General features: G+C 38.8%; 1 protein-coding gene across 4 annotated transcripts in view; it reads left to right on the top strand.

Annotated features, from left to right (window-relative positions):
- FAM168B (family with sequence similarity 168 member B) overlaps window positions 1–10232 on the top strand; it is a 40367-nt gene extending 30135 nt beyond the window's left edge. For all 4 annotated transcript variants that reach the window (XM_088458193.1, XM_088458191.1, XM_088458192.1 and 1 more), the window contains 4 exons: window positions 2403–2545; window positions 5685–5862; window positions 6325–6450; window positions 7243–10232. In XM_088458193.1, the coding sequence (XP_088314319.1) occupies window positions 2403–2545; window positions 5685–5862; window positions 6325–6437 (434 nt within the window). In that variant the 3' untranslated portion in view covers window positions 6438–6450; window positions 7243–10232. The remainder of the gene's footprint in view (window positions 1–2402; window positions 2546–5684; window positions 5863–6324; window positions 6451–7242) is intronic.
- The last annotated feature ends 2164 nt before the right edge of the window (window positions 10233–12396 follow it).

The raw sequence follows: 12396 nt of genomic DNA, 5'->3' as shown, positions 1-12396 counted from the left end.
GTTGCAGTAAATACTGCCATGGGGATGGGCTCAGGTTCTCTGTCTAATGTAGTGTGTGTGTGTGTGTGTGTGTGTGTGTGTTTCTGACCACATTCTTTAGTGCAAGGGGTAGTGGAGTTGCTCTGTTTAAACCAAGTTCATTCCTGACTGACATTGGTTTTGTCATTTTATGTGGGAAGGATTTCACATGTAAGCTGGGTACACACCTATACAATCATCGGGTCGTTCATCCAATATCGAGAGAACATCCGTTGGTTTGTATAGGTGTGTACCCTGTCCCGATGCAGGAGCGTTAACCGATAAACTGCTATTAACGCTCCAGCAACGGTTGGGATCAGGAGGTCGCATCTTATGTACTGTTTAATATTCGTCGGTTCGACCTCCTGATCCCATAGAAGCCTGGAAACACTGCTATGTCTGCACAGTGCGTACGCGGCTGACAGAGTCACACTGGGGACAGATTGCACGGCTGATCAGGACAGTTTTACCCGATCAGCCTGCAATTGTAAAAGTGTGTATCCAGCTTTAATACTTTCTCAACTGTGTTGCTGGATAGTTTGTTCTACTTTATGGGCATATTTGATTTTTGTTACTACTACTAAACAAATATGAACAGCATTTGAATGCGGTCTATAACATACAGCACCAGTGTCCCTGAGTTTGATCATATTACAGGACAAGCTTACTGTGTAGCGTGGGAAGAGTCTATATAGGGAGCACTTTCATGTTAGTTGGGGCGATGCCTCATTGGGGGTAATACATTTATTTATTTTTTTAGGGCACCTAATGGAACAATTCAATTGTTGCTCTGTTCATGCCAAGAGCCACCGGCGCCGACATTTCTGCTCACAGCCTCCTGAGGTAGTGAGCAAACGTGTGCGGAAAGTCCCTGGTTTAGGCTAAACCTGTTACTTTGGGTGCCACAAACACGATAGTTAATGAGCGTCCAAAACAATTGACTTGCTCTGTCAGGCACCCATTAATTATCGCCGCTCAAAAAATCTATTGAATAACCAAAATGAATGTAAGTAAAGTATTTTGTGTACAGTCTATGCGAAGTATATAGGTTCAACACAAAAATATAAATAGTACAATTAGTTCAAAGCCAATCAGTAATATATTGTACATTCTGTTTTCATGAAACCCTGTTTAGTCTGTGCTGTTGTGAAATAGTTGGGTTGCAGTAGACCTCTCCTTGATTTTTAACATGTACAGATTGTGCGAACCGTGCTTATGTGCTTGTCCCAGGATGCATATGTTTAGCTGTTCAAATACATTACTGTATGAGATGGTGTTTAGTACAATGATTGCGGCGTGAGATCATGTGGTACTTGTGTTAGTGCACCATAATACAGTGACTGTTTCCTTGGATTTTTATTATCGGACATTGGCTTCTATGTTTTCTCTCTCAAACAGGGACAGGTTTTTTGGGGAGTGTATGTATACTTTTTTTTTTTTGTGACTAGTATTTTAAGTATTGAGTATATTTTTGTTCATCTTTACAAATACAAAGGAAAATAAGAGTCCCATTAGAATATGTAGTGTAATGGATGAAAGGCCACAAAGCTCAAATAGCATCACTTATGTGTCATATTTGTGTTAAAAACTTTGCCCATGTAATTCCATGTCCTCACTATGTAGCATAGAGGCATTTGCTGCATGTACTGCCTGACTGTATAGGTGCTGCAACCAGACCTACTGTATTTACAGTCATAACCACTTCAGATACATCTATTTAGGTTTTAATAAACAGTGTTTGATTGGTGCGTTTGAAACAGTTAATCAGTCATTATCTTTTATAAGGTGCCACAAGGGTTAGATAAGGCTCTACGAGGAGATAAAGCTAACAGGAAACCTAAGTAGACTAATACAGAAAGTAAACAAAATCGCATAGATGCATAATTAGTGTGTGGTTAGCATATTTATGTATAGAAGACAATGCCAACTCGCAGCTAATTGTTTTGACCGAGTCTTAAACTTCCATTTAAAAAGCTACGAAATCTAAAATACATGTTGCCTTCCATAAGAGAGCTACTAGTATTCACAGGTTTATATATAGAGTCCTCAGAAATGAGCTTGGAGATGATATGAGAGGACTAACAACCGACATTGTCAGCTCGTGCACACTGTAGGCAGCTCTCTAGTCTGGGTGGCTGTCATAGGGATGGCTGGCTTGTAAATGGCCTGAGAGCACTGACCTGCAGATCTGCAAGTGATCATTTCTCCTTTCATGTTTAAACATTTATTTTTTTACCTTACAGACACTTAGATTCATGGGGTTGTAAATATTTAATAACAATAATACATTTGAGACCTATATTCTGTAATTGTTTAGTAGTATAAAGTACCGTGTTTTATAATGGCAAATGTTCTGTATTGCTCATGAGTCCTATTTTCTACAGGATATACATCGGGTACGCCATACAAAGTGTCATGTTCCCCTACTAGTGGGACTGTGCCACCTTACTCCTCTTCCCCAAATCCTTACCAGACGGCAGTATACCCAGTAAGAAGTGCCTACCCACAGCAGAACCCGTATGCACAGGTACAGTCTGCCTCTTGTGCTGCCATTTATTTTTATTTTTTTTATGTGCAGGTTTAAATGTAATTTCATTTTGTTTTAGATATGCAATTTGTTTTCATTGTGTGACATTCTCATGTTGTTAAACCAATTATGTTATTGATATCTGGTAAATAAGATGGCCAAAAACACACACACCTAAATTTCTTCAAAATAACAGATTGGCAAATCGGGAAATTTGAACAAACTGAAGCGGCATCAGGGAATTTCTGCGCATTAGAATGGACCAACGTTACCCTACGATGATGTGTGGGATTGACCAACAATTATCATAAATGTTTGAAGTGATTGCTGCTCATTTTTATCAATTATTTTAATTAAAAAATATATCCTTTTGTGTGTTTTATTTATTGGTTTAACTTTATTTTTTATGAATTATGTGATGATCTAGACCAGGCCTGGCCAACCTGTGGCTCTCTAGCTGTTGTGTAAACTACAATTCCCCCCATACCTTCCCATCGATCAGCTGGTAAAGCATTCTGGGAAGTGTAGTTGGAGAGCCAAAGATTGGCCTTGTCTGATCTAGATGCATTTAAGGTCACATTTATGCAGCAAAATAGGAACATTTCAAAGGGTCCCAAACTTTCTAGCACTGCGGTACATGCAGATACTAATATTGCTCCAACTGTGTGTGTGGTTTTATTGTAGTTTGTTTGGCGATAGAGTTAAGGTGTGTTCCTCACATTAACTGTGTTCTATTTGTCTCAGTATATGTACATTTTTATGTTTGTTACTAGTAGTACTATATGTATTCTATGTAAGCAATCTGGTCTTTTAAAGACAATTTACTCTATAATGGTTCACTGGTAAAAAGAAAAAAGCTCTTGACAAATTGCCTTTCTTAAAGTAGACATGTGAGTTCAGATATAGGTATAAATTTGCCTAATTGTGTATAACAATACAGGACTGCCCAGGTTGCCTTTAATTTATTAGTATGGCCACAAAAGGAGGCCTTGTCTATGTACAAGAGGCATTTGGACCCATTTGGGAGTAGATTTAGTGACCATTGTTAAATAGCCCCAGGAAGGAGGTCCCAAAGCTATTCAATTCACCGATTTAAGTGCTTCTAGTCAGACTTAACAGCGCGCTAAGTCCAATTAGAAGCACTTAAGTCAAAGAATGCCGGTTAGCGCCACTAAAGCAGGGTGGAGCTATCTATTTAATGAGCAATGATGGCCTATAACTCTGAGGGCACTACTAGGTGAAAGTGCATTAAATTGAAGTACAATCAAGTAACTGCAGATCAATTGACTGCAATTTTCGACCTTAAGAACGAACAGCCAGCTTAATTAAGATCAATCTGGCGAAAGCTCTGTAAAGCAGAGCAACATAGTCTGGTCGCAGTGCACAAACCATTATTCATACCTGGTGGCGTAGGTTTGTACGGTGGTGCAGAGAGCACAGGCAATGTAGTGGATGAAAGCGATATAGTCAAATTTGTTCTTCAGTGTTCTTGACTAACGGATGAGTGCAACTGTGGTGCTAATGTAGTGACCTATATACATCACTGAGCTTGTAGCGGTGGAGGGGGTCTGGTGGCTCTGCAATGTTTGGGGCACATTTTCCTGGCATGATTTAGATGCAAGGTCAATAGTAATTGCTGATACTAATTGCCATGTATAAAATGTGTTTTCTGATGCAGTGGCTGTCTTCCAGGTTGACAATTACTCCTCATCTGTATGTTATGGTCTTAGTGTTGTGATCAATGGAGTATTGATGGGATACTCTTATACGCCTGATACATAATGCTCCATCCATCTCCATCAACCAGAGGTTGCTTCTATATCCCTCCTGACATAGAGCAATGCAATTAGCGGTGATGGCTGCTAAGTGCTGGACATTTCACCTTGTACCCCATACACACTAAACAATGTGTGTACCCAGTGATGCAAATGATTACCTCCCTGCCGACGGGCTGACATATGGCGTGGTCAGTACATGTTAGATGATCATGTACCCGATATGTCGGCATCCCGCTGCATGGGGTCGTCAGTTGCATCGTCTGAGCTGCATGTAGGACCAACCTGACGATGCAGCCGATGACCCTGCGGGAGCACGCTGCACCCGACATAGGGCCGTATTCAATTAGCCGCAATAATTTTGCAGCCGGCAGCAGAATGTACTTTTTTCGCCGACTTCGCGTGTTTTGGATGTGAAAACTTTTTGTGCGCGGCCCTGGTTTTCGCCCTATTCAGTTCCAAAGGACTCAAACGGGTTCCGGTGAAACGCAAACAGGCTAAAAATGCTGTCAGATTTGGGGAAATCAGTCTGACACCCCCCAAAAGATGCACTAACATTAGGGATCATCCTAGATGCCCCCGATTAGCCCTATTGAAGCTATTTGGGGTACTTAAGTGCTGTCAATTGCTCCAAAATAGCAGCTTTGCACAAGTGGTAAAGAATAGCATTAAGCAGTTTTTTTGGGTGAAAATAAGTAGTCCTGTCAAATTTGGGGTACATGAAAATAAAGTTTTAAGTGCCGCAAAAAATGCACCTGCAATAAAAAAGAAACCTCCCCCATACTATCAGACCCCCCCCCCCCCCACAAGTCTCTTTTGCTAGTTTTTGTGTTTGTACCCCCACTTTGTACTTTTTCACCCCCATTTTCAAAGTGCTTTTTTTGGGGAGTTCCTCTGTTTTTTTTTTTTTGCGTTTTTTTGACTGTTATACTTTGGGGGGCTGTACAAAGGGTGCAGAGTGGTTTCCGCACCTTTGCACCCCAAAACCGCAATTCTGCACTTTTTTCCGCTGGGTATTCGTAGGCAAAACTTTTACGCCTGTTACATTGCATTGACATTCCACGTATGCGAAAAGTCTTGAATACGGCGAATAGTTTCCGGCTGGCGAAAAGACCCAATCGGCAATAGTTTTTCACCGATCACGGCTTTTCGCACCTAATAGAATTTGGCCCATAGTGGGTATACACTTGACATTTTCAACGATTTTTTGTTCCGAGCGATCAGAATCAGGCAAATCGTTCAAAATATCGCTAAGTGTGTACCCAGCTTTAGACTAAGCAATAGAATGATTGTAGGATCTAATAAGTTCACTTTAATTTACAGTAAAAACAATATATATATGAATATATCTCCATCTTTTGCAGCAAGGAACGTACTATACACAGCCTCTGTATGCAGCCCCTCCACACGTAATCCATCACACTACAGTTGTGCAACCCAATGGAATGCCAGCAACTATGTATCCAGCACAAATTGCTTCTCCAAGAGGTAGCGGTGTGGCTATGGGGATGGTAGCTGGAACCACAATGGCGATGTCTGCAGGTAAATGTTTCTTCAGATACTACAAATTGGATTCACTGATTTTTTTAGAGTACATAATAACGAAAAGAGAAACCATTTCTGTGACTTTCTGGGTCATGTTCATTTGTGAAGCTTTATTTTCCATTAGAGTTTCTTTGAGGTTGGTGAGTCCTATCTGTCTGTCTTTTGTTTTCCTAGAGAATTGTCTTCAGTCAACTACTGGAATCTTTGATAGCAGATCTAGGTACATCTTTGTGTTTTATCGCATTAGCAGTGCGAAACAGACATTAATATCAGTAGAAAAATACAGAGCGATGGAAATCATGACACTGATTAGTCACATTTTTCATAGACATGCCAAACAGGGCTATATGGCATTTATTGAGGATAGTTTGGTGAGGACACACATCTGTATGTATTTACTGCACAGTGTAATTTTTGGCTTTTTCAGAATGATGGATCGATACAAATCTTGTTTTGTAGGTACGTTGTTGACAACCCATTCACCAACTCAAGTAGCTCCTCATCAAGTCACGATGCCTGCATATCGGCCTCCGGGGACACCAACCTATAGTTATGTCCCACCACAGTGGTGATTTACCTACCAGTGTAAGCGCATTTCGTGGCCTCTCTTGTGGTGTGCAGCGATATACCAACCATTAATCATGGGCCTCCTTGCATGCGTTTGGAGCAGTAGTTAGCAGTTGATTTGTTTCTTCTAAGGTCAGGTTTCTTATTACAAACATGGTAAAAATCCCCTAATATGTTTATCTACGTTAGATTATTTTGGTAACCGTCTTTCAGTCTGAGACTATTTAAGTAGTTTGATCCTTGAATTATTACTTAATACGATTCTGTTAAGCTGGCCCAGAGGGTCCCTAAACGAATATGATGCCCAACTTCAAGGCAAGTAGATAATTATAGGGAATGTTTGCAAATACTCCTGCAAAATGACCACCAATGGCTTCAGGACTACTTAGACTGTAATCATATATGTATCAGGCCACATTTGGCACCAGATTTTGGGCGCTTTATGCATATGAAGAAAGAGTCTGTCAAAGTGTTAAGAGGCCATTGATATCTGTGTTAATTCACAGCATTTAAAATGCCATAGAAGTTGAATTGGAAACAAAACCTTATATACAGGTTCTCTCAACCAGAAGAGGTCCTAATGACATTCACAAATATTCAAACCTTTTTCAGTGGTTTCTCTATTCTGCACACGCACATCTGGTTAGTGATCCCATTGGGGATGTCAAGTTCCGTCTAGAACTGTCTCTTCTGATTGGCTCCTAGTAATGCCTTCATCGGCCTATATTTTGGGATAAGTAGTCCTATGAATCCTTGCTGCCCTTTGTTTCTGGATATGTTTGGTTACATTTTTATACTTTGTTTTTGCAGGTTGAAAGATGGAAGATATGCAAGTAAGAGGCTTATTAGATGGTGCTGAAGTGTTTATGCCTCCAGCGAGAAGTTTCTTCCTTCTGAATTCTCTCAACACTTTGCCTAACACTAATTCAGGATCTGAAGATTTCCATTATTGCATATTTTAACATCTTGGGACGCTAGTGGTTGTCTTAATATGAAAATCCTGTTTTGTGGACAGTCTTGCAGTTTGTTTGTTTTTTTTAGCTAATTCTAATGACAAAAAGGGAGTATAAAGTTTTGATCCATATCTAGTTGAATGCATGTTTAACCACAGAATTAAGCTTGCTCATTTTATTGCAGTGACATATGCAAAACCAGAAAATAAAAATCATATGCAAACTCAATAGGAAGAGATTTTAAGGCCTATCACCATTAGGCCAGACGGACTTGAGGCAAGACTAATGACCACGGTGTGTACTGAGTGTTGCTCTACCATTGTTTGAAGATTGTTGCTAGTTAAATGGTGCCATGTTAAAATAGCAAAAAGTTATTACTACATTCAAAGCAAATAGTGTATTCAGAATATACCCAACTTCACCCTAGGAAAACTGTTTGTTTTATTTTTTTTGCATCCTCTTTAGTTTTTTTTTTTACATTGTGTTAAATAGGAATAGCTGATTCAGGTGATGTGACCAGACTTGTTATTGTGTAACACTATAAATGTATCTCATTCCTGGGTGCAACTACTGCCATGCATGAAGTGGCTGCTTACATGTAATAGTATTGGCTCAGCACTAGCTGCAGGTTAGACAAATGACACATTCCGCAGAAATGCAGGTGATTTCCTCCTTTTTATGCTCATATTTTTGTGAAATTGGAGAGAGAAAATTCTATGCATCACAAAATGTGAAGAAAAAAGTAAACCCCAGAAATGAGGTGGTTAGTTCTCCCTAACAGTTCATACGATACATTGACCACAGGTCATCTTATTATTTTTTATAAATATATATAACTTTTTGATCACTTTGTGCAGAAGTTTTTGTTTTGGCATTCCACATAATAAAGAAATATGAACATTCCCAATTCTAATGTGTATACATTTTGCTTTAATTGAAATGTCTTTGTTTAAATAATACATACAGGAAGGTGTCGAGCTACACAGTCCAGGAAACTGGACCTGCAATAAATCAGACATTGATTTTATTTTAAGACCTTTCTAATGTTCCATCCTGCGTGCGTTTTTGCCAACACACCCAGATTATCACCACTTCTATGATGATTCTAATAACATCATGCCCCCTGAAGTGATTGATCTCATTGTGTATTTCTGCATTGCCCATAGAAAACTCCATAGAAGACTTGTACTTTACACTGATCATATAGTAATTTAGTACCTGAAAGTGTGTATTTAGGAATACAGAGTTATATACATTCAACATTAATTACATTCAAAAGATTGTTGCCTATACAATTTGTGTTGATTTTAATCAGGGGGCTTTGCTGCATGTTGGGACTTTGCTAGTTCTAGAGTGTTTAATCTTCAGTTTCTCTCTTAGGGGTATATTTACTAAAGTGAGAGTTTTTAGAAGTGGTGATGTTGCCCATAACCAATCAGATTCTACTTTACAATTAAATAGCACTTCTAGAGGAAAATAGCTAATTGGTTGCTATGGGCAACATCTCCACTTCTAAAAACTCACGTTAGTAAATTTACCCCTAATGATCCATTTACAGGATCCTTCTTAGTGGCCATCTCATGGTATACAGTATTTAGAGCACATTTAGCCCTTGTACTCTTTCTTAAGCAATCTTGTATATCTGCCAGAACTCGGCCAGCACTGGGACTGGCTGTCTGTGATAGACTCCTGCCAGTAAGTGGAGTGATGGAATATATGTGACGGCATGTGCCTAGGGGTACATAAACGTGTTTGGCACATGTGCACAGCTTTCCATTCAGATAGTGTTGAACAAAGCAGAAGGATTTAAAAAAAAAAAAAAAAATCCATTTATCTCAAGGACTCTGACTTGCAGAGCAATGTATGGGAATACAGATGGATTATTTTTTCCTTCAATACTCTAAGATGAATTGATGCTCTCTCAAATTATCTCAATGCATTTCTTTAAATTGTCTGTACTGCCCTATTCAATGTCCTACCTACACTTCTTTTGGCTTCATTCATTGCTATTTTAAATGGAGGTGCAGTGTGCCCTATGTTTTATCCAATCTCAACTATTCTATGGTCCTTGGTAAAGTAAGTATGTATACCAAATGAGATGCGGTTTGACTTGAGGGAGGGCCTGATACTTACTTTGTGCCCCTTTTCCTGACTCTAAACACTAACATAAAAATTTAATTTTCAGCCATTAAAAATGTATTCTTCTAAACATTCTGCCACTTATAAGACCGTTCCTCATTGTCAAATACCATATTGCACTGTTCAGCATTTTGTTTATTTTCTCTGTCTAAATGTAAGCAATATGGTGACAATGGGTACATTTATAAAGTAATGTTGTTTTTTCTGTGTCTTGTCAGAGCTGAAACTGAGTAAACAGCAAAAAAAATGTGCATCTATTAAAGCCAACAAAACTTCTGTCAAACATTTTGGGTTATTCTTACATGGAAAATAATATGTAAGATAAGTAACTAAAAATAATGTAATGTTAATGTAAACAAGCTGGCCACCTTGTCTGAAAGGGTTTGGACATGAAATATAGTATATTGAATTTTTTTTTATTGTTTTTGACATTTTTTGTTCGTTATTTTACATGCATCTTTCATACTTTTATATGTAGATTAAATGTTGTCTTCCAAAAAGAAAGCAAAATACCATTCTTAAATTAAACAATGTCTCCAATTGTGGACGGATGGTGAATCCATTCTGAGCCAGTTCAATTATGTATACTTTTTTGTATAATGTGATTAGACCAGCTCAGATTTCACTTATTTAAAAGCACGTTTATTGTAACAAGAATTGTTATGTATTAATACTGTTTTCAATAAAGATTGACTCTTGTGTTGCTTACTTCAGTTAACTTGTTTCTTCATCCCATGACTGAGGGAAACTGCAGTCCGTTTAAAAATGATGACAAATATCGGACTATGCCCTCCTGTTATAACTGACTGGGTAGAAAGTTGAAGTGCACTCATATGATGTAATATATAAGTGCATTTTCAATCGTTCTTTTATCCCCTAAATATATGGTGTAATGTATATTTTACAGTAAATAATATGGTAAATATGTACCATGATCATACATCAAACAATGCAGAGTGACTATTCCAGAGAAGAAATCTGAGGAACTCTGTTGGAGATAATAATATTCCTTAAGTTATATCATAAATGTTGTAGTTTGTGCATTCCGGAGCTATGTAAGTTTGACTTTGATATCTGCTGTGGAACACCTTTCAGAAATACTGGGGATGCTTTAAGTTTGCAGGTATCCCCTGGAAATGGCTGTTTTGGGAGTATGTTCTTCCAAATTACTTGAATATACAGTCAGGTCCATAAATATTGGGACATTGACAGAATTTTCATATTTTGGCCTCTATTCACCACCACAATGGCTTTGAAATGAAACAAACAAGATGTGCTTTAAATGCAGACTTTCAGAATTAATTTGAGGGTAATTACATCCAAATCAGGTGAACGGTGTAGGAATTACAACGGTTTCTATATGTGCCTCCCACTTTTTAAGGGGCCAAAAGTAATGGGACAAACTAAACAATCCTAAATCTAACTTTCACTTTTTAATACTTTGTTGCAAATCCTTTGCAGGCAATTACAGCCTGAAGTCTGGAACGCATAGACATCACCAGACGCTGGGTTTCATCCCTGGTGATGCTCTGCCAGGCCTCTACTGCAAATGTCTTCAGTTCCTGCTTGTTCTTGGAGCATTTTCCCTTCAGTTTTGTCTTCATCAAGTGAAATGCATGCTCAGTTGGATTCAGGTCAGGGCATTGACTTGGCCATTGCATAACATTCCACTTTTTAGCCTTAAAAAAACTCTTTGGTTGCTTTTGCAGTATGCTTCGGGTCATTGTCCATCTGCACTGTGAAGCGCCGTCCAATGAGTTCTGAAGCATTTGACTGAATATGAGCATATAATATTGCCCAAAACACTTCAGAATTCATTCTGCTGCTTTTGTCAGCAGTCACATCATCAATAAATACAAGAGAACCAGTTCCATGGGCAGCCATGCATGCCCACGCCATGACACTACCATCACCATGCTTCACTGATGAGGTGGTATGTTTTGGATCATGAGCAGTTCCTTTCCTCCTCCATACTCTTCTCTTCCCATCACTGTGGTACAAGTTGATCTTTGTCTCATCTGTCAATAGGATGTTCTAAATTGTAATGGCTTTTTTAGACGTTGTTTGGCAAACTCTAATCTAGTCTTTCTGTTTTTGTGGCTCACCAATGGTTTACATCTTGTGGTGAACCCTCTATATTCACTCTTGTGAAGTCTTCTCTTGATTGTTGGCTTTGACACATATACACCTACCTCCCTGGAGAGTGTTCTTGATTTGGCCAACTGTTGTGAAGGGGTTTTTCTTCACCAGGGAAATAATTCTTCTGTCAACCACAACAGTTGTTTTCCGTGGTCTTCCGGGTCTTTTGGTGTTGCTGAGCTCTCCAGTGCGTTCAATATTTTTAAGAATGTTCCAAACAGTTGATTTGGCCACACCTAATGTTTTTGCAATCTCTCCAATGGGTTTGTTTTGATTTTTCAGCCTAATGATGGCTTGCTTCACTGATAGTGACAGCTCTTTGGATCTCATATTGAGAGTCGACAGCAACTGATTCCAAATGCAAATGTCACACCTAGACTCAAGTCCAGACCTTTTACCTGCTTGATTGATAATGAAATAATGAGGGAATAGCCCACACCTGTCCATGAAATAGCTTTTGAGTTGATAGTCCCATTACTTTTGGCTCTTTAAAAAGTGGGAGGCACATATAGAATCCGTTGTAATTCCTACGCTGTTCACCTGATTTGGATGTAATTACCCTCAAATTAAATCTGAAAGTCTGCAGTTAAAGCACATCTTGTTTGTTTAATTTCAAAGCCATTGTGGTGGTGAATAGAGGCCAAAATATGAAAATTCTGTCAATGTCCCAATATTTATGGACCTGACTGTATATGCCCCTTACAGCCTCATTTATCAACGAGTTTATAACTCA

The sequence above is a fragment of the Taudactylus pleione genome, unplaced genomic scaffold, assembly GCF_031769625.1.
Source record: "Taudactylus pleione unplaced genomic scaffold, aTauple2 ptg000815l, whole genome shotgun sequence".
NCBI classification, from domain to species: Eukaryota; Metazoa; Chordata; class Amphibia; order Anura; family Myobatrachidae; genus Taudactylus; species Taudactylus pleione.
Note: the sequence above shows the minus strand (reverse complement) of the source record. Positions and strands in the feature narration are given on the sequence as shown.